A 23,308-nucleotide genomic window follows, 5' to 3' on the forward strand; every position below is an offset into this window, starting at 1 on the left:
AAACTTTTACACTTCTGCTGCCAACCTGAAATTTCTGCAAGAATTCACCTTCAAGCTTTCAATCAAATGTAAGACCAAATACTGCATTGGAGTCATCAGAAGGAACCCGAATAAGTAAAGAACAAAGATGGAGTCATCAGGAGGAACCAGGATAAGATTTGGGTTTCAGCCTTGACTCCCCTACCCTCAAACCCATTCAGGCACAGCGAAGTGAGCCTTAAAGGAAACTTTCTAGAAGAATTCACTTCTCCTGAGACAGATAGATAAAGAAGGAGACATAAATAGATAAAAGAAAAGAAAAGGCATTTTCAAAATGACAGAGTTGCAGCTTTTATTGTCTCTTAATTATGCAACAATGTGGAGCAGGTCATCTTTGAGCATCAGGATGTCTGAATCGGCAACACATCTGTCTGTGAACTGGTTTATCCTTGTTTCGGCTTCTGCCGTAGTTGAATCTCACTCTGGATAATTATCTTGTGTTCAAGTTCTTTTACAAAGCAAACCTTTCAGCCAGTCCCGTTGCCACAGAGACTTTGCGCTGCTTTTATGGAGAAAAATAATATTGAGATTGTTGTTTAGTGGCACAGCTGTGTCCCCTAGCAAATTATGCTACCCCCAGCCAGGTGCTGCATACAAAAAAGAAGAAGAATGCCGTATTTTGAAGTTTTCGTCTTTCTTAAAACTAGCAGGGGTACCCGGCATTGCCGGGCAACGTCGGGTTCCTCTTCCCGCACCACCCCTTCCCCTGCCTCCTCACACCCTTCGAGTGATGACTTAGAGTCTTTGACAAAAATACTCCCTGCATATCCATCATAAAATCAATGTATCAAAAATTCTGAAGCAATAAACTCATTCTTTTGCTCTGTTTCAAATGGATTTGATGACATTCCATGAAAAAATGCAAAGTTGTTCAACTATGATGCTCTTTAACACAATATTCTTATCTGTAGATGTGAACGAATGTGATGCAACCCCATGTGATGCTGACCGTGCTACTTGTCACAACACCGATGGCTCTTACACTTGCACGTGCAAAGCAGGTTACCAGGGAAATGGCATCAACTGCAAAGGTGAATTTCAAATTATTTCGAGAAGGCTCAGCTATTTTGTAGCTAAAGCGCAAATAAGTGTGTTCATTTACATGATATATTTGAGTGAAGGTCCTTGTGAGGAGGATAATACAGTTGCTTGCAAAGCATTTTCCTCCCATGTTTCTCCTTTCCTCCCAAGTCTAATGTGTGGTTCAAAAGCTAAGAGTCATCATTACTTGGATGACAAAAGAAACAACCATTTGTGCAGATTTCCTTCGGCATCCTCTGTTTATTACCCCTTGCGAGAAGCACAAAGGAGAGATAAGCAATTGGTTCACTCTGTCAGTTTACAGACAGACATCAGTCTATGATCAAGTAACTACTTCACTTCAATTGAATTGTATATTTTGAACACTAGAACATGAATCAGAACATGAATCGGAACACTATTTGGCAAATTGTACGGAGTCTCATCCCGAGCGTTCATGCGCACAGAGAAGTAACATACCCTAATTGATTTAGTCTGTCTGCCTGCCTGGCAGTCAAACAAAATCAATTAGGGTATGTTACTGAGGATGTATTGAGAATGGGAGGGATAAAGAATGACCAAATGGAAAGTAAATGACAAGCATAACCAGTTGATTATTTGGAGTTCAAGTGATTATTTCGTTTTCTTTTATGTTTTTTCAGTGATCATTTGGAGTTTTATAAAATGTTTCTCCATTTCACGTATTCTACTTTTTATCACTCTTTGTCTCACATTTAAGGAGCCAAGAAACGTGTTTGTCGTGCAGCATGTATGATGGATGTGCAAGTTACACCAAGAGTTATATTTACCACCAGCAGCGATGATTTGCCTTTAACTTGTCCTGTTTGACTCACATTGCCATTAAGCCTTGATTATTACGTAACAAACAGTAACTCAATTCCAGATCCATGTTGTCATGACCTCATAACATTTTTTTTTACTCCTTCAAGGTTCTGGCAAAGGTAGTTACAGAGATACTTGTTCTGACAAGTCCTGTCCTGTTTAGTCTTTTCAGTAATAACTCTTTTTTTTTAACTTCAGAGATTCGCCTTTTCCCATATAATGATACATTTGGAGATCAACTTGTACATCCACATGGACGCCATGATTTTGTTTCCTCAACATTCAAACCTCCTTATGGGATTCCTTTTGGTGACACAATCTACTACAAACTATATGTAAGTAAAGAAAATTAATTTGGTTTTGTTATTTGATGATATATACGTACGCACTGGGTAAGGTGACAGCAGCTGAGTTGTGTCTGCTGCAAATGTCGAAAAGTGTGAAATTATTCGAAAAATACATTGAGAGAGGGGTGAGACAAGAGCCAGTCTTGTCTGAAATACCTATTTAATATTCATAGGGAGGCTTATTGTAAAGTTTTTGAGTAGACTCGATATGTGAATCACAAAATCGGAAACCTGTAGAGTGTAGTAAGGAGGAAAATGAAGGTGATAAATACATCAAACACACCGGTGTGAAAAGTATCATTGGCTTACAAGGATTTTTTTGTTTCCTTTAGTTCGTTGACAATGGAGCAATCATCTTTATGAATAAGTGGGATCATAAATTCTCTTATGCAAACCCACCTCGGAATGGCTTTACAAAACAGTACAACAGAGCTACCATCGCTGTGTTCTGGGATGATGTTGACCTTTCTGGTGGAGTTGGACAAATCTACTACCAGGTATTTCAATGGATTGGGGTACAGAACAATTAAATTGATGTGTTCAAACATACAGCTCATCGAAATGAATGGGAACTTTTTGTTTTCCTGCCAAATAATATTGTGATGAAAATTTGAACAAATTACTCAAGAATGAAATGGTCTTTATTAATTTCTTGACACTTTCCAACACGGAAACGTTTGTACAATTCAATGATTATACATGTAAAGGCTGTTTTTCTCATCGTGTTTTGTGGCCACTTTTCCTTGTTTCCTTCACTTCATCTTAATTTCCTCATTGACCTTACTTACTCTTCCATTTGATGTCTGCATCTCATTTACTTCAGTCAAATCTTGCAAGGAAATATATGCAAAGAAATACAAGGAACTTTGATGCAGGAAGAGGGCAATCAACACCAATTTTATCCAAAATCTATCAGTTTATCAACTTATTTCTCTTGCGGTGGGGTTTCAGGTGGGAGGGGTGGGGGGTGGTTATGGAGAAGGTAGGAGAATATCTCCTGGATGGGGAGAGCACAGGAACATTTGGAGTGTGATATTTATGCAAACACCAATTTTATTATCTATATATTAATACTGAAGGACCAATTTTGTGCTGCTCCTAACAGTCGCGTCACGTTTTTCTCGGTATTGTGACCTGGACTGAAAGAAACTTCGTACCTGTAAGAGTGCATCGCACAAAGTGTCAATAATCAACTTTCAACTCTGAAGCAGAATAAACACTTTTCGTTGAGACGGGGCGAGGAGTGAAGAGGCGGGGGGCAAGGTAAGCAAATTTTTGGGCGGGGGTAAGCAAATTGAAAGCGGGAGACGGGGGGATTGGGCGGGGATGAGTGGGCAGGGGCTGGGGTGAATTAGGTGGGGTTGAGTGTGAAGGGGACGGGGGCCCGGGGGCAATTGGGGGGGATGAAGAAGGGGGAGTTAAGAGGCAGGGGCGGGGCCGGGGTAATTAAATTTTTGGGCAGGGGTAAGCAAATTGAAGGCGGGGGTGAGAGGCGGGGGGAGGGGGAATGGGGCAGGGGCGGGGGATGAGTAGGCGGGGGCAAGCACGCCCTGTCCAGTCCATGTCCCTCGAGTGTGGGTGAGCTGGTGAGGGTGGTTGAATGAACGGAATCTGTCTGTGACGGGGTTTCGGCTAGTTATTATTATTATTATTCATATTATTCTTATTATGGTGGGGAGTGAGGGGTGAGGAAGTGTTGAGAGGAGGCAGGGGATAAAAACGATTGTTTGGTGAGAAATTATTAAAGACCGACATTCACTTTTTGACAAGACCCTCTCACAGTTGTCACAATCATGATGCAAGTATGCAATCACCCATCCATAACTAATTTCTTGTGAAAAGGCCTTCTGAAATTCGAGCTGGAGTATATCCACAGCTCTTTCTTCATCTGTCTAATCAGGAAATACTTCAACAAACTGAAATATATTTGTTATTAAATATGACTTCCCTTTCGCAAATCATCAGGCCTGAGAACTGACTTAAGAAGAAGAAGAAGAAGAAGAAGAAATCAAAAGGAGTACTTCACTTACACTTACTTAACATCATAATTATTATCCTGTATCTTAAACTTACATGCGTTTATACAAATTTAACCTCTTATTTGGACAAAGTAATCACAAGTACAAACCTCGCATCATGCACCGGAATATGTTTTTCAGTTAGAACATCAGATTTAACTTTCTAGCTAAAGAACTGCCTGCTCCACAAAACGGCATATCCAGTATGAGTACTGTCCAATTGGATGGCATTATTGGGAAAATTCATTCCTTGTGGAATTTGAACACAGTAAGAGACACCCCAGGGAAGATCATAAATGGAAACGGTTTTCTATCGCATTATTTCCCAAAATCTCAGCACATTTTTACCCAAAATTTGCAGAAATATACATCACTAGCGTGGATCGGCTCGCTACGCTTGACTCTCCACACGTCGTTGCAGAGATTGATGTCACAGATTTGCTGTGGTTGCATGATTTGCCCCAATCATAATGCAAACATTTCTTTTTATTTTCTGCAAATGTATTTGTAATATTTGTGATATTTATTTGTGATATAAGAAGGTCCCAGTGGTCTAAATGGTCAAGGGTCTAAGCTGTCTAATCTGAGGTGTAACGGGCCTAAATGGTGTAAAGGTCGAAGGTGTATAAAAGGTCTTGGGGTTTTGGGGTTTGGGTTTTTTTTGGAGCTTTGGGGTCTTTGAGACTTCTGCGTCTTTTGGGACTATTGGGTCTTTTTGGACATTTGGATCTTCAGGGTCTTGTTGGTCTTCAAGGTCTTCGGGAACTTTTGGGTCTTTTGAGTCTTTGGCGGCATTTGGATTTTCAGGAACTTTTGGGTATTCAGGGTCTTTTAGGTCTTTAGGGTCTTTTTGAGTCTTCATTAGCTTTTGGGTCTTCAGGGTCTTCGGTGACTTTTGCATCTTTGGGGTCTTTTGGATCTTTTGGGGTCTTTGAAGTATTTTGGATCTTCAGGGTCCTTGGGGTCTTCAGTGTTGTTTTGGGTCTTCAGTGACTTGTGTCTTCAGGGTCTTTTGGATCTTCAGGGTCTTTTTGGGTCTTTGAAGTCGTTTGGGTCTTCGGGGTCCTTGGGGTCTTTTAGGTCATTGGGGACTTTTGGGTTATCTGAGTCTTTTGGGTCCTCAGGGTCTTTTGGATTTTTTAGGTCTTCAGGGTCTTTTTCGCTCTCCATTGACTTTTGGGTCTTCAGGGTTTTTTGGAACTTTTGGCTCTTCAGGGCCTTTTGGGTTATCTGGGTCTTTTGGGTCATTGGGGTCTTTTGGGTCCTCAGGGTGTTTTGGGTCTTTATGGGACTTAAGGGTCTTGGGGAATTAACAATCAAACAGGATGTGATTAAAAGGCAAATCGTCTTCACGGACTGACGGACGGCTTCACCGCCTCACAGCGCTTTTCGTTTTTCTCCACATCATGTACATCGTTTGTAGTTATTAATAGTCACGAGCCAAACCTGTGCTCCCTGTGAAGTTTCTAAAGTGAGGGTTCGTTCGGACGTCAATATATCCAGTGTTCACAATGTGATTTATAGTATTTCTTTATATACAATGTTTCTTGTTACATTTTTTTGTGTCAAATTCACCTTCTGAGGTCATCAGCATGTGCAGAAGAGGGTTTCACATTGCAGACGCTGGTTTCGAGGAGTGGAATTACTCCTCTCGGCGGTGGCGTCGACGACAGACGTAATGATGTCAGCGAATGACCGATGATGTCATGACATCATTACGCCTCTCATCGGTGACGTCACACGTCGCCATGCAAACGAATGTAAAAATTAGAAAATCGCCAAAAATTTCCAAACCTGTCCGTCTGGCGCGATCTCACATAGCCCTGGCAATTAGACCACAGAGCACCCACATGCCGAAAGTGGCGACAATCTGTCCTGTAGTTTCTGAGGAGATACGTCCACAAAATATGGATTTTGTATTAATATAATAATGATCACTCTCCCCGTTTTTACAGGAATATGATTTCACAAGCAGAATGAACCAAGGCCAACACAGCAATGACCGTTTTGAGCTAAAAAGGAAAGTTGAACAACAAATAAAAGAAAACTTCACCAGCTTTGATGTGACGTGGATGCTCAAGATCACATGGGAAAAAGTTCCAGCAGTGCCTGCCATCAGCAACTTGCACAATGTATGGTTTTATCTCTGTATTGTCACTCACAATAAATTGGAAATGGAAAAACACACTTTATCATTTCTGATGCTTTCCATTGTATGTGATAAAGGATTTCCCTCTCCTAAAATGACTCCCGAACTGACTCGGTGCAATATAAGGCATATTTCCATGAAGCACAACGTCACCAAACTCATGATGAATTCCTTTGTTGTAAATGACTGCATGAGCAATCCACACTATTCAAAATGGAAACAAAGCTTTGATTTGTTTTTCCTTTTTGGACCACTTAACACATTTTCTTACATTTTGTCAAGTGGATCATTTTTCAAATCAATTGAATTCCAGAGAGATATAGAATGCACCTGTATGTTCTTCAAAGAAACCATTACCTGAAGCAGTTTAGTTATGTTATATATTTGGAATGAGGAAAGACTAATGGGGCAAATTATATGGGAAATGACTTTAACTGTGGCATATTATGTTTTTATTCGATTTGTAAATGTTGATAGAAAAGGGAGTGAGCAATGTCTCTTGAGTCATGTGGTCTTGACATACGTGCATGGAATGCACCAACATACATGGAAGGAGAAATATGTTCACTTCCAGTGCATGAGAATGATGTAAATATTCATGTTTGTCAAAATAACAAGATGTAGAATTTCACACATTTAAATAACAATTACTTTTTTGTAGACAAACACGTTCCAGGCCGTCCTAGCAACTGATGGCATAAAGACATTCTGCTTGATCCAGTTTGAGGACGGCATGATGCTCTGGAGACCAGAATCTCGCCATCCACATGCCAACAAAGCACTGATTGGATACCACAGGTAGTACATTAACATGCTGTGCAAACAGCATCAACAACAACCATGACAACAACAAACGTTTTTATGACCATTGTCCTCTTTTTCTAGGTGTTCAAATTATGGCATTCCTCCATTTGAATCTATCCATTGTGTCAGTTTCAGCGCAAACCCAAACATTCCATATCATTCTTGATGGTTTCAGTTCATGTATTTTCGGACGTTCTCTCGGCTTTCTTCCTTCTATCACAATTTAAATTGAGTTCTTTCCAGCTTCATCTTCAGACCTTCGTTGCACATGTCCATACCAACCAATTATTCTCTTCCTATTTGTTATTCTTCATTCCCATCGATTTTTTATCTCTTCCTGATTTCTGATCTCAGAATTCTTTCATTCAGAGACAATCCATTCACACACAATGCATTGTCATCCCTGTTCTTTCGACTATGTTTACATCTTCAATCTTCATTGCTCACATTTTAATGATACAAAAATACTGGTTTGATACAGCTCGGCTTTATAAACTCTCACTTTGACAGATAATGGAATGTTTCTGTGCATCATGTTACCACCAAGTTGTTCCCGCTCATTCCAGGCTGAATTTATTCTTGATCTAATGGCTAATGCTCCTCCTCCTGATGCTTCTATCATGTCTTTATGGTAACAGAAACATTTGTCCTTTTCTAAATTTAATTCTGAACTCAGGAGAATTTATTTTGTTCTTCATCTTTTTATTGAAATTATTGATCCTCATCTTTTATGTATTAAAATCCCAAGTTTTGTTATGAAGTTTCCTGTGATACCACTGTACCTCTTGTGGACACCATCTAGAACACTGCCGACATTAAATTAAATTCAGTCCAACCCCCACATTGAACAAGATCATCGGGGAATAATCCCCCAACTGGATTTCCAATTCGGTGATATTTTTTTCACATGTTGGTTGAATCCTCAGTTGCCACTTCCACCTCATTAAACCCAAGTTTCCTGAACCGGATTTATCGTGTTTTTGTCGTTATATCTTCATCCTTTATTGATGTTTGTGTTTCCGTCCAAATTTCTATGTTGAATCGTACCTTGTTGTGCTGTATTTGTCACGTGATTCGGTAGCCATATTGTTTTATTTTTATTTTAAACCTTTAAAAATCTTCTTCTCTGAAGTGGCTGAACAGATTGAGGCAAAACTTTACATGTATGACCGCCTATCCATGAGGAACAAAGTTTTACAGATATGATGTCATAGGTCACATGGTTTGGCAGCCTATTGGATTTACCCTAAAACCCTTAAAAATCTTCTTTTCCAGAACGGCTGCACAGATTGAGGGGAAACTTCACACAAATGTTCCCCAAGCCATTGGTGTATAAGTTAAGGAATAATTGATAGGTCACATGGTTTTAGCAGCCATATTGTATTGAAGAAAAATATTAAATAATGTTTTCTCTGGAACTGCTTCATCAATCGATGTGAAACTTCAGAGTTATGATCAAGCAGTGATGTGCAATACATGTTTTAAATTTCAACTTGATCGGGCACATCGTCTGGCAGCTACAATTATTTGTTTTTTTTGACATGGGTTTTTATTTTATTTTTTTGATGTTTTGTTTTTATTTTTGAATAAGGCTCACTTGGCTGTGCCTGGATGGGTTTGGTGGTAGAGGACGAGTAGCTGAAATGTGAATCCTATCCAGATTCCTCCTGATGACTTCATCTTTGCGTTTTGCTTGTTTGGGTTCCTTCTGATGATTCCAATGCAGGACTGGACATATTTGGTTTTCCATTTGATATGAATTGAATTTATTTTAATCCCATTCTAAGATCAATTGAATCATGAATAATAATTTTTTAAATGTCATGGCTCAGGGTCAGGTGTCCGATCAAAGCGGGGTTTCATCAAAGTGGTACATTTTGGTATCCGGTCATCACTGCCAGCAGTTATAAAGTGGCAGTTCTAGTTATGTCTCATTAATTATGTAACACACCAGTGCACATACGTCACACAAAATACACCACACATACACACACACACACACACACACGTCACACAAAATACACCACACAAAAAAGTCCTGGTCAGGGTCTGTAATCTCGAATTGCTCTTTTTCTTGTTGTTATAACTTGTTTTTATTCCTTGTCATATTTTTCCATGAATTATAATATAGCTGACCATTGATTCATGCATGATTTAAGTAACGCGTGTGTGTGTGTGTGTGTGTGTGTGTGTGTGTGTGTGTGTGTGTGTGTGTGTGTGTGTGTGTGTGTGTGTGTGTGTGTGTGTGTGTGTGTGTGTGTGTGTGTGTGTCCATACTCCAGTGGAACCAAAAGTTCAAACCGCTTCTTCTACAATGACCGGATCACGACTCAATCCAACAGAGTCAGATATCGCCCTGATGAGAACAATGGAAAAATAGTTGTTGGAGGAGTTGCAAAAGACATGAGTATGTTGCTTTAACTAAATCTGTCTCTGAAGTTTGTTTCTGGTTGAACAGTGAAAATATTTTATAAACTCAAAATGCATTTCCTTTGCAAGTTTTATATACTATTTTACAGATGCCAAAGGTCGCTGGGCATTTCGACTGGAATCAAATTCCGAAACATTTACAAACCCACGGAAAGCATGCTTGAACTGGTACGAAAGAGAAAGCTTCCCCTTTTATCGTTGGTTTAACCGGCCCTGTCCATGCTCCTGGTTGCAGGGAAGATTTGACTTTGCGTATACTTCAGGTCGTAGAATACGCCGCAATGGTTTCAAAGAACCAGATGTTCCAGGTGAGTGACCGGTAACGTTTCATCTCAAATGCTTTTGAGGTTTATTTGTCATAGAATCTTAAATACGTTTGACAGACTGTCCAACCTCTGACCTGTGGCGAGGTGGGATGAGCCAATGCCTTAGCATGCACTGAGCAATAATAGGTGGAATTCAGGACCTGCCTTATGGCCCTGGAAAGCTCTATGGTTTTCAGCACTCTCTCATGCATTCTCACTGATTTTAGGTACTATCTTACAAGACTGATTCGCTCTGTAATTGCTCTGACATTTTACTATTTACAGTAATAAATAAAAATCATGTGGTTAGACTGCACTGGGAAATGTGACCATCTTCTTGCAGTCGTTCTGGATCAACCACTGTTTCCCATAACATGTGTTGACCTTCCAATACACACTGACACAATATACTTTGTTTGTCGCCTTTGTGTTGTTTATTCATATCATCTTCACTTGTCTGAGTCAGGTCAGGTCAGGTATGGGACCATGTGCCAGAACAGCACGTCGCTGTCTCCACTTTCCGGCCGGTACTCCAGGGGCCTCCGTCTGACCTTCCCCCAGACAGATGCCAGGCACATCCCCATCTCCTTGAGATGCTGGTCAACTTGCTGCAACCACGAGGCACGTGGTTGGCCCATTGGCCTCCTCCACTCACAAGACTCATTCGATGAGAGAATCTGGTGAGCAGGATCAGCGTCAGGAAAACGAGCCACATGTCCATACAGCCGCAACTGACGCTCACGGACCATGCAGGTAACAAATCTCATCCAAGTCTCTCTCAGCAACCGCTCGTTGGACACAAAATCCGACCAGTGATAGCCAAGGATTCTCCGAAGAGACCTGGTACCAAAGGAATTAAGTCTCGATCTCAGATCCTTGGTCAGAGTCCAAGTCTCGCATCCATAGAGCAAAACTGGAAGCACCAAGGACCTGAAGACTCAGACTTTCGTCCTCCCGCACAGGTACCGGCAGCGCCACACCCCATGATGCAGTGAATCCTTGACTCCCCAGGCTCGACCCAGACAACTATTGACCTCTGACTCACAGCCAGCAGAGACATGAATATCACTGCAAAGGTAAGTGAACCTCTCCACGACCTCAACATCCCGACCACAAACAGACACAGACAGGTCAGCAGCATCCACGATGTCATTGAAAGCCTGGACCTTAGTTTTGATCCAAGAAACCCGTAATCCCAGCGGCTCCGACTCCTCATTCAGCACCTTGAGGGCCCCCAAAAGGACATCTAAATTCTCCGCAAAGATGACTGTATCATCTGCGAAATCAAGGTCCGAGATCTTGACATTCCCAAACGATGCACCGCAGCTTGATCTTTCCGACATCCTCCCTAAAATCCAGTCCATACAAGTGCTGAAAAGTGTGGGGACCAGAACACACCCCTGACGAACTCCAGTAACAATTGGAAATAAGTCAGAGATGGTACCACCACATTTCACAGCACTCTCAGTTCCAGAGTAGAGTTCAGACATCAGATCGATCAGTTTTGGTGGCACCCCATGAAGACCAAGAATCCTCCAGAGGGCATCCTGATTCACTGAATCGAATGCTTTACAGAGATCAACATAGACTGCAAGCAGCCCCTGCCGAAACTCTCATCTGCGTTCGGTGAGGACACGAAGAGCAAGGATACGGTCAATTGTTGACCTCTTTGGTGTAAAGCCTGACTGCTCTGGGCACTGGTGCTCAAGCAGATGGTGGCGAACCCTGTCAATAATTATCTGAGCAAAGACCTTGCCCGGCACTGAGAGCATAGTCACCCCTCGGTAGTTGTTGCAGTCTTGGCGATCACCCTTCCCTTTCCAGAGAGGCACAACAAGGCCCCTCTTCCAATCAGTTTGGATGATGCCTGTGTTCCAGGCAGAGCACAAAACTGCATACAATGACATGAGTGCAGCATTTCCACCAGCCTTGAGAGGTTCAGCATGGATGCCACAGATCCCTGGAGCTTTACCCCGTTTCAACCGGTTCACCGCAGCCCGTATTTCCACAAGCGAAGGTGGACCACAGTTGATTGGAGGGTCAGCAACAGGGATTGGAACACCCTTGATGTCCAACTCGACAGCTGGGGGATCAGCCTGGTACAAGCGCTCAAAGTAACCGGCCCAGCGGGCCTTCACTTCAGACTCCTCTGTCAAGAGCCTACCACTCTCTGCTCGAACTGCAGTGCTCCGAGGGATGGGCTTGGATGAACGCAATGCGCGGATTCCCCTGTAAGCGGGACGAGAATCACCTGTCCACAGGTGATGCTCTACCCCCTCACAGATTCCTCGCACATAGGCCTCCTTGTCCACCCTTAGTGCACGTACAGTTTTACGCCTCAGCTCCCTGAACAACTCTGCTCTGCAAGTCAGCCTGGCCCTGCGACTCTGGTCAATGGTATCCAGTGTCCCTTGAGAGACAAAATTCTTCTTTGCCCTGCGGTGAGTTCCAAGGCATCCAACGGCAACATCAAGGACGGTGGTCTTGAAGGCACTCCACAACTCTTCAGGACCCCCCAAAGCACCCAGACACCCCAAATGTCCACTCAGCCTGTTCGCAAACTCCTCAGCTACTCTCTCATCCTTGAGCTTGCCAACATCCAGCCGAGGCTGGGATGGTACCATTCTCCAGGATTTAAGATGCAGCTTTCGAGTTGCCACAACAAGCCGGTGGTCAGTCTTGAGGAATTGAGCACTCTGGTAGACCCTGCAGTTCTGGATCATCCTCCAGCGAACATCAACGAGGACATGGTCAATCTCCTTTGCCACACCACCAGTGTTGGAATACCAAGTCCAGCGATGAGCTTGTGGGCGCTGAAACCATGAACCAGCCACCCTAAGTCCATGACTTCTTGCAAAGTCAAGGAACTTAGTGCTATTCTGGTTCATAGTTGCTGACCCATGGGGACCAACACTTGTCTCATATCCATCCCTATCAGTTCCAGTCGACGCATTGAAATCCCCCAAGACTGGAAGTGTATCTTGTCTGGGGCACTGATCAACCACAGACTCGAGCGTGGCGTAGAATGTGTCCTTCACGGTGAGATCACTCGCCTCAGTCGGAGCATAGACAGAGACCAGGGAAATGACACCTAAGGAGTGATGAATCCTAAGTCTCATGATCTGTTCGTTGACCAGTGTTACCTCAATTATCGGTGTCAGCTTATTGGACACAGCTACAGCAACTCCTTGAGTATGGTAACCATCAGAGCGACCATACCAATAGTAGGTGTAACCACCCACCATTATCTCGCCGCAATCCGGTCTCCGAACCTCAGAGAGTGCTGCAATCCCGATGTCCAAACGCTTGAGCTCAGATGATAACAGAGACAGGTGATCATCCTCTCTTAGGGATAGGACATTCCAGGCACCCACCCGAAGGGACCGCCTCAGGTTAACCCAAGGAGACCGCCGTCTGGTGGACGACACCTCAGCACCACTCCGACACACTCTCCCGCAATCTGACCCAGGGATGTTACCCCATGGTTTCCCTCCTATCATCAAAGATTGGGGGTCCCAAAGGCTTTGCCCCAATCCCGTCATCCGGTGAGCTGCCCTGCGAAGGGAAGCTGCACAGGAGGTACTCCCACGGAGTGGGTTTTCAGGTTTTTAGGCGTTTTTGTGTTTTGCGGAATGAAGGGTTTTACAGTGGCCGGAGTGCAAATCCTGCCACCAACCTCCTAATAAGAAGTAACTCAACTGCAGGAGGACGTCCGCAGACATAGTTGGGCACGAGATATGGATGGCCGTTGGCTCACAAGGAGCTCCTCCACCCTTTGACAGGTTTTGTTTTTAATCCTGCTGGGTGTCCATATCCAAACACCCCCTCACCAGAAAACCTGGTGGGCGAGACGGTTTAGTCGCCAACAACCCGACATTGGTGTTGTGACATAAATTAATAAAAAGAGTGCTGAATTTGTTAAGATTGTCTGAGTGTTGTTATTTTATCACCTTAAAACTGAAATTTGTGTGAATATCCTGGAAGCAGCTGAAATGGAGTCGCAGTTCATGATAACTTGGTATAAAATATGCTTCGACAAAAAATTAAATACTCATAGTAATAATGCAAATGAGATGATACTTTATCTCTTAATGTCATGCAAATTAGAAGTAGACAATACAATGTCGTCAACTCAACTGAGCCATCAGCATGAATTGGATTGGCTTCAGGATTCAGATCAGCGATAGGATTGAATTAAGTCATGGCTGTTTCAGCAGAGGCAAGTGATTCACTCGGTGGACGACTGTATTAGGAAAATCACTGTAAGGTATGTGGTGTGCTCCTCAAGATTGAGGATTCTCTAATCAGACAACAATGGTGATTTGAACAGGAAATTATTGATAATGGTCTTCACTAATTTAACAGATAATATTTTAGCACAGAATCTTCATTCCCTTCTGGTGAATCTCCCAAAATCCAGGATCACTGCTGACCTCCACTCATTCATTCCACCTTTTTTTCCCATCTGTGGGACGAACTTCTACATTCTCTTCAATTTCATTCTTCCCTCGAAGTCTTCAAGACAGCTGTTGACCATCTGAAATCATCCCCAATCCAAAACCATGATCTTTTCTACTTCTATTAACCCTCCTCAAGCCCATCTCTCCAAATTGCCAGTTTTTTCTTCCTGCTAGTTTTCTTCTGTATCCATTTTGTCAAAAATTCGTCGAATAGTTCTGTGTTTCATCTGTTGCATATGTCTGCATGTATGTCATGCATATTCAGCTCCACTGTGAGGTTAGATCCTGTAAAAATAAAAAATAAAAAGTCGTTTTGGTTGTGGAATCAAATATAAGACCAAGTCCTGCATTGTAGTCGTCAGAAGGAACCCATATACTGCAAGTAAAGAGCAAAGATGGAATCATCAGGAAGAACCCGGATAGAATTGGGGTTTCAGCTCCTCCTCAACTATCCTCAAACCCATCCAGGCACAGCCAAGTGAGTTTTACAGAAAAATTTCTGCAAGAATTCACTTCTCTTCGACAGATAAAGAAAGAGAAATAGGGTCAAAGAAATAAAATAAAAGAAAAAGAAAGAATTAGAATGAATAAAGAGAAATGTGAAAAAGTCGAAAGAAATGTGAATGGAACAATGAACAAAGATGTCGGGAAGAACCCAAATATATAGATTTCAGCAGTTACTCCCCAGGCGCAAATGCAGCAACATGTACATTTTTGTAGAAACTACCCAATGTCCGTCAGCAGGGAAGCACAGGTCGCACAGTATCAGGATATCGTACAAATGTAATCAAATGTAAAATCAAATACTGCATTGGAGTCATTAGAAGGAACCCGAAAAAGTAAAGAGCAAAGATGGAGTCATCAGGAGGAACCTGAATGAGTGCCAGTCACACCCACATCGTTGCACTGCAGGCTCTGTGAGTTACTCATGAGTTTAGGAGATGGGGGAAAAAAACAATATTTTGCTGCAATTCCACTTATGTTCATTTCACATGTAATAAGTTGGACATTTCGTTGGTCGCGAAGCGGGACACATGAGGTCGAATTGGGATGGTTGGACAGCATGCTTCTATATTGTCATGACAATGATATTTGTTCATATTTTTCTGGCAAGAGTAGTTAATAGCGAGATATCTTTGTGGTTGTGCCTATTAAGATTAAGTTTCTTTTCTTAAGGGAATTAAGGAAAAGTGCACGAAAACGTGGTGATGGAATGTTTAATATGATTAATAATGGGCAGTGAATAGTACAACAATATAAGGCAGTAGGCAGCAAGGGAAGCCTATCTCAGCAATTGGTAGACGACTGTGGGCCTCGTTTATATTGACAAATAATCCAGTGGTGTTGACGCACTGCTCCATTGTCACCACGAGAGCATTTTGCAACCACGAATCTTTACATGGTTGACATAATCATTTTCTCTCACTCATGCTTCAGGATCCCCAGATTACCTAAAGCTTTGAATGTGCTTCCTCCAGAGATTATGTAATGATTGAATGATGATAATATTTGCCTTTAAAGACTGTTCATGGTACTACTCGGATTGGTTGTCCATGAGCTTTGTTGGCACACCGTATTGTTGTTTGTAAAATTAATTTTTTTCTGACGAAGCTGTGGTTGTGAAAGGGTTCAACTCAACCCTATGTGGAATGGTCACTCTCCAGGAACAGCAGTGACTCTGCAGAGCCGGTGGCCCAGCTGGTTCGGGAGTGGTGTAAGATGCCATTATAACAGATGGGGGATGCTTTTGCATGGAAGACATGAAAAGGTTCTTCCCACTCCTTGGAATCCACCGGTTATTTGGGACTGGAATTTGTGGTTGGGCTGGCACTGGACTTTTCTGCACCAGCGCTCATGGTTAGCAGGACAGCGAAATGCATACCATGGTAAGTTATCATGACCCAATCTGAAAAAGTTGTCAACTCCATTACCAATTTATATAATAGGTTCATAATGGTTTACAAAGACATTGCAGTCTTCTCTAATTACGAATCACAGAATGACTCGGATATTCAGATTGTCCCTTTTTGTTGGGAATGTTTTCTGTATTCATTTGTATTGGTTCTTGATGGCATGACTGAAAAGCAGTTGCTTTGAAGAGCTCGGTCTGCAAAATGTGATAAATATCCTGTTGTATAATATAAGTTCAAACCAATTCCCTCTGTCTTAAACTCCCAGAACCTGCTGATTGTTCAGGAATCTTTCCAATATGCAAAAACTTGCAGTGTTGTTGATGAAACTTCAACAGCAGAAGATCGTGACTTAAAATCTAAATACGAGAATGTTATTTTGTGTTTCAGAAAGTGAACTTCACCCATACAATCATTGCTGCCGTGAGTCTGAAAGTTTGGAATTCTGTCAATACTACCACAGCAGGCGCCCGATTGACCACTGCTTTGGCTACCGACCCCCTTTCCTCGGTAAGTGGCAATTAATAAAATTAACTTCACAGCTAAGATTTCTGTTGCAGGAAGAAGAGAGTGGAGAGAAATGGGGAAAGGGAATTGAGAATGGGAAGGGAAAGGGAAAGGGGTTAAGGAAAGGGAGAAGGGAAGGTGAAAGTAAGGAGAAAGGGGGAATAAGAGAAGAGGGTGAGGAGGACAGAGAGGGTGAGGAGGGGTGAGGGGTGGGGGGGGGTCGCTTATTTGATTATTATTATGAGTCTGAAAATATACATTTTGCACCTGAATTATATCTCCACACAAACAGGGAGGGGAAATGTGTTGTTTTTACTCTTTCTGTCTTTCTTTTTTTCTTTCATTCTTCCTTTCTTTCTTTCCAATAATTACAATCACACACCATGTCTTCATTTCAAAGTCAAGCCTCTTCAAATATGGAATCGAGGTATTTTGGGCCAATACACCCAGGTGTCATTTTTATTTTTCATTTCAGGCAAACTTTTCAGGTTTTAAGGGGTCAAAGGCGAAACAATAAAAATGTTAAATTTTACCTTGCCATTCCCTTGTACTAGTTGGTGGAGATTAAAGTAAATCTGCCAAGGTCTATCTCATGACTGCTCGTGTAGAAGATGCAAATGTCTGCACTACATGATGTGGCAGTGAGCACTTCTGCCTTGTCAGGGTGTGTGTGTGTGTGTGTGTGTGTGTGTGTGTGTGTGTGTGTGTGTGTGTGTGTGTGTGTGTGTGTGTGTGTGTGTGTGTGTGTGTGTGTGTGTGTGTGTGTGTGTTTGGTGAGAATGAAAGCTCTGTTTCGCTGATATTGTCAAAATTGAAAAACACTTTAAAAGCTTCAATTGTTATGAAAATGAGACCAAAAATCTATATTAATATTTCGGCACGCCCCTTTTTTTGTTCCATCATCAGATTTTTGTTACTGCATGAAATGAAACAAGCTTTGACATATATAGTAATGATATTATTGTCTTCCTAAAGAGGCCCCTCAAAATTTGTTTTGATGATTATGGTAGTGAAACAGTTCATGTTCTCCATTTGCAAAATGGGAGGAATTATTGCACAAAAAAGAAATAAAAATGTTTCCCATTTTTTAGAGGACCAATAAGATGAGTTCGGCTCATAGAATCACGCTCCATTTGGGGAGAATTACAGTTGAGTTCATACCTGACTAATTTGCACTTTCCATGTGCCGTAGTTTCTTCACAAAACCATGACTTTCTGACCAGCTAAAATCTACAACATATGAATATGTAGACGAAACTGATCCAGCCTTTTGGATCACTTTAAAGTAGGGTGCCCTGTAATTTTAATGCGCTCTATGGATCCTCCCGAACTCACGAATGGTCACGTTGTGTAGTCACTCAACTACATGGTAATGTCATCAAAGTGGAAAACCTGAATGATAATCAATGGATAAAAATGATATAATATATTGTTTAAAATACATTCATGCTATCTGTCTTTTACCATATGTTGCCAGTTACGCCCGTCGAAGACGGGCACCTTTACTAGTATGTACTAAATTCAATAACTTTCCTGGAATGACAAATTCAGATGAAGTGCTGTGTTGTTTAAAATGGCATACTTTTCTTTTCAGGTGGTTTATTTGGTGATCCGCATATGACCACATTGGATGGCATCGAGTACACCTTCAATGGTTTGGGTGATTTTATCATCCTGTATGCAAACAACACCAATGGATCCTCCTTGAAGGTGCAGGGATCAACTCAACAGGCTGGCGAACAGCAAAACCTCAAGGCGACAAACTTCATTGTGATAGTAGCAAAGGAAGATGATGGCCCAACGGTAAGTGTTTATCAAATGCTTTGAGATGGATGAATGACAGGATGAAAGGACTTGATGGCAACATCACTTTAGAAACTACTGCCTTGTTTGACATCTCCACTCTATCGACTTGAAGAATTGTTTTCATTATTACACGTGTTTTAATTTGTTGACCCAAATTGCTTCATTTTATGTTTGATTTCAATTCCTTGTTTGTTGGTTTTTTTATGTTGTTTTTTTTCATTCGCTTTTTATCTAAAGAATAAAAAAAGAATGTCAAATCACTGAATGTTTGTGGAGTAATTGTAACAAAAATCTGAAAGCGACACTTTGAAATGAGGTCACAGCTGACAAAGCATTCTGGCTATTTCAATTGCTGTTGTTCGGCTCGTTGTATATTATCTTGGCTTCATCACCAGCTCCATGTATTAATGTGTGTATGTACTGTATACATTGGGATGCAAAAGTATGAGTCCACTTAAATCGATGCCAAGCATTCTCAAATCATTATTTTAAACATGAATTTGTGATCATATTGAAGATATTATTTATGTAATTATAGTTAATCTGGACTGACACTTTATCTTAACAGAATAAATGAAGGATGAACACATTTAAGAGAAAGATAACATTTATGTGAGCAGTCTGACTATGCTCTGGAGTACATAACAATGCTATTGGGAAAAGATTGTCTCAAACTTAATCCATAAATTAATTAAATCAATCCCAAATGAAGTTGAGGCAGTCCTCAAGGCAAAAGTGGACAACACCGATTATTTATTTTACATAAAGACAGAAGAGGACAACACTAATTATTTATTTTACGTAAAGACAGAAGAGGATAACACTAATTATTTATTTTACGTAAAAACAGATTTGATTTTTTGCTTTTGTAATAAGTGTTGTTATATCCTGAAGAGTTCATGGAAATCCCTTGAAAGTGCTTCTGGTTTCATACCATAATGATTTTTAGCGTAGTTCGCGTAAGGATGCATGGGTTGGACAAGGTGGACACAGGGAGAAAGTGGATAATGGGGTTCAAAAGATCATGGTTTTGGAATGGGGGGGGGGGTGGTGGGATGATCTGAATGGTGGTGAACAGCTGTCTTGGAGACCGAGAGGGAACGATGCGATTGAAGAGAATATTTAAGTTAACGACACAGACTGGAAAGAAAGAGGAATAACTGAGTGGATGTGATTGAGCAGTGATTCTGGATTTTGGGAGTCTCCCCAGATGAGGGTTGATGGTGGACTGGGGGGGGGGGTGGGGACGTCCCACGGAAAGAGCAGAGGGTGTAAAACCAGAAAGGAGGCGGCAGAAGACAGATATACCACCAACCTCTGTGATTGGAAAGTGACAGGCCCAGAGACTCAGCTTCATTTGGGGATCTTAATATAATCAGCTTCATGATGTTTTTCATTAAATATATTTCATATATTTCACTCACAATTGGATTGGTCTTTCGTTTCATATTTTACATGCAGGTAAATTGTACTTCACATATAACCTGTATGCTATAATCACAAACTACACATCTTTGAATCCACAATTTGGGATCATTGCAATTGTCTCCAACAAGTATATAATTTCAATGCACGTAATAATGTAAATTAGAGATTTGCATTCACAAGGCAGGATTTGATGCATCAGCAATTTTTTGTTTTTGCTAATTTATTTTTCAGGTGGAATGGAAACTTTCTGGAGAGGAAAATGTCAACATTTCACTGGATGGAAGGCCAATATATCTCAATGAGTCAGGTGAATGAAATGTCAACATTTCACACTAAGTGTATAAAGAACATGAAAGCATTCCGTGCAGGAAAGCATGGTGACCAGTGTGTGTGTGTGTGTGTGTGTGTGTGTGTGTGTGTGTGTGTGTGTGTGTGTGTGTGTGTGTGTGTGTGTGTGTGTGTGTGTGTGTGTTTTATCCAGCCTGTTTAGCTGGTGTGTTACAGTATGCAACTGTTTAGCAGAAGAGACTTTTCAAAATTTAAATTGTTCCTGGCTGCTCCCGAACTGTTTTGTTTACCACAGACAGGTTAATATGTGGTAGGCATTTCCTGTTTCCTGTTGGTTAGGATACATGCAGCAAGAGCTGGTGTGGCACTTGCTTCCTGATGCTCATGACAGTGATGGGGTCAGATATATATATATATATATATATATATATATATATATATATATATATATATATATATATATATATATATATATATATATATATATATATATATATACATATACGAAATCGAAGATAAAGTACATGACATCAGCAGCATACCGTAATCTTTGTCTGTTTGACAGTCTTCGGGCTGAGGCCTCTGGATTGGAGGTGATGCTTTGGTGTTGGACTTTATGTCCATTGGAGATCAGGGGAGTGCTTGTCACCATTTACCCACCAATCACATCATGTGCCTTCTGGTTGAATGGTTTGCATCAGCAGGAACAATCGTCTGGGTGGCAGATGGATGATTGTTCTTTGCGGATAATGCGGTTTTACCGTGTGAGACATAATCCGCCTGCGATGTTCACCATAACAGCCAGGAGGTGTGATTGATATTCGTATATATATATATATATATATATATATATATATATATATATATATATATATATATATATATATATATATATATATATACTATATATATATATACATATATACTATATATACTATATATACTATATATACTATATATATATATTATATATACTATATATACTATATATACTTTATACACACAAACACATATACACACAAACACACAAAATCATGACTCACCTATAATTGTAGTGAATAACCAATCAGCTCTCACCTAATCAATTGGCCTAGGTGGCTAGGATTTCTATAAATTAACCCCCATGCTCCTCCAGCCAAAGAAAGCTGTCTTTTTCAACTCCATCAGCTGTTTTTTTTTCATTGTTCAAAAGTAGGTCAAGGACACCAATCAAATATCAGGTGCACCACTTCAATGCAGGTCCACTGTTATGTTGCAAGAACATCTTGGAAGTCCAAGCTGTCTTTGGGATTCTGCTTTGGAAAAATTGAGCGTTGATAAAAAATGCGTTTTTTAAATTTCAGACCGCCATGTGACCTTGACCTTTAACTCAGAGGGGTATGATGTAAATGACGAGTGAATGCACCTTGCTCTCGGCTACCGAGAGAGGGCAATCTCATTCCAATCGGACAAAACTTAGGCGAGTTATTGTGAAAAATGTTAAATTGTCTATAACTCGGTCAATGTCAAAAATTAGGTCAACCCTACATACTTTCTATTCACATTATTGATGCAAAATTTAATTCTGAACTTCCCAGCCAGCTCCAAGATACAGCTCAGAAATTGATACATCTCCCAAATTTGGAATGCAGTTAGGTAATTTTAAAAACCTATATGGTGCTTTGGTACTCCTCAGGGTCTTAGAAACTCTGGGGTATCATTAAAAATCAGGGGCACGAATTGTAGAAACAATGTCGACAACAGCAATAAGCCTTCCCCTGTATATCCGGATCAGGGGAGGCTTCACAATATGTCGCTCACAAGGAACTTTATCACAGGTGAGGACACTGAACTTTTGTTTGTGACATTTATTTTACACTTTTTGCAATTGTTTATGGAACACCGAGCTTTGCACACTCAGCCACAGTTCAAACCAACAACCTCCCAGATTCAGTGCAGACCACTGAGTTTACATTCACTGTTGGTACCTAAAAAAAAGTATTGTCATTGAATTCACAAATTGTATTCACAAATTACCTTTGTTCAATACCTTATCAAACCGTTTATGTGACTTTATTGTAAATCATTTGGACAACGTTGTTTCAATGCTATTCACCCAGGAAGGAAATACGCCATCCAGTTAAAATGTTGTAAAATCATTGTAACATTATTTTTGACATTGCTTCATTACAAAGTTCCCAGCAACATTGTGATAACGTTCTGTGTTTGCTGGGTTCCTTTTCAGGCGAGCCTTCAACATTCAACCAAACAGACTTATGGATTCCAAAGAACAATACAGTGTCAGTCTCTTTTGCCAGCGAAGCTTCAATCACAGTAACAGCTGAACTTGGAGCCTTACAAATGACTGTGAGCCTCCCGATTGAATTCCAGAATCAAACCAGTGGCCTCCTCGGTATGTTCACTGCTGAAGAAAAGCCTTTCGGGATGATTTAATGAAAGCTGATTTTGTTATTTTTTGTTTTTCTTCATAAAATTATATTATTTTTTTAATCACTGATGAAAAATACAAAGTTATTGTGCAATTATCAGGAGATCATTTAAATGTCAAGCTGGCAGCATGACAATTTGCTGTGTTTATTCTTCTTTTTCCTCTTATTCTCGTAGTAGTAGTCATTGTAGTTTTAGGACTAGTATTACAACAATGGACTAACCTATCCAATATTTTGTAGATTAATTAATGATATACATTCACAGGTTTGTGCACGTAGAGTTTCGAGTTTTTTTTATGTGGGATGGGCATTCATAGAATATACACAAGGGAGGTAAAGCATCATGTTATAAATGTGTTATTTCTCTTTTCCAGGGATGTTTAACAATAATGACCAGGACGATTTCATTGCTCGGAATGGAACAGTAATTCCGTTTTCTGGTGGGAAACCACCAGATGAAAAGACACTCTACTATGATTTTGGCATGACTTGTAAGTTATTTGATTTGAGCATGAAATATTCTGC

The 23,308-nt window shown here is 40.9% G+C and overlaps 1 protein-coding gene across 1 annotated transcript in view; it reads left to right on the forward strand.

Moving 5' to 3' along the window:
• LOC147018732 (uncharacterized) overlaps positions 1 to 23,308 on the forward strand; it is a 120,137-nt gene that overhangs the window by 21,333 nt on the left and 75,496 nt on the right. The window contains exons 10-22 of the mRNA XM_085898744.1: positions 951 to 1,070; positions 2,101 to 2,237; positions 2,582 to 2,746; positions 6,223 to 6,399; positions 7,078 to 7,214; positions 9,503 to 9,627; positions 9,740 to 9,958; positions 16,080 to 16,301; positions 16,716 to 16,835; positions 18,427 to 18,635; positions 20,298 to 20,373; positions 22,579 to 22,746; positions 23,158 to 23,274. Of these exons, the coding sequence (XP_085754870.1) occupies positions 951 to 1,070; positions 2,101 to 2,237; positions 2,582 to 2,746; positions 6,223 to 6,399; positions 7,078 to 7,214; positions 9,503 to 9,627; positions 9,740 to 9,958; positions 16,080 to 16,301; positions 16,716 to 16,835; positions 18,427 to 18,635; positions 20,298 to 20,373; positions 22,579 to 22,746; positions 23,158 to 23,274 (1,992 nt within the window). The remainder of the gene's footprint in view (positions 1 to 950; positions 1,071 to 2,100; positions 2,238 to 2,581; positions 2,747 to 6,222; positions 6,400 to 7,077; positions 7,215 to 9,502; positions 9,628 to 9,739; positions 9,959 to 16,079; positions 16,302 to 16,715; positions 16,836 to 18,426; positions 18,636 to 20,297; positions 20,374 to 22,578; positions 22,747 to 23,157; positions 23,275 to 23,308) is intronic.

Source organism: Eptatretus burgeri, chromosome 10 (genome assembly GCF_056783735.1).
Source record: "Eptatretus burgeri isolate ZD-2024b chromosome 10, Ebu_testis_v1, whole genome shotgun sequence".
Lineage (NCBI taxonomy): Eukaryota > Metazoa > Chordata > Myxini > Myxiniformes > Myxinidae > Eptatretus > Eptatretus burgeri.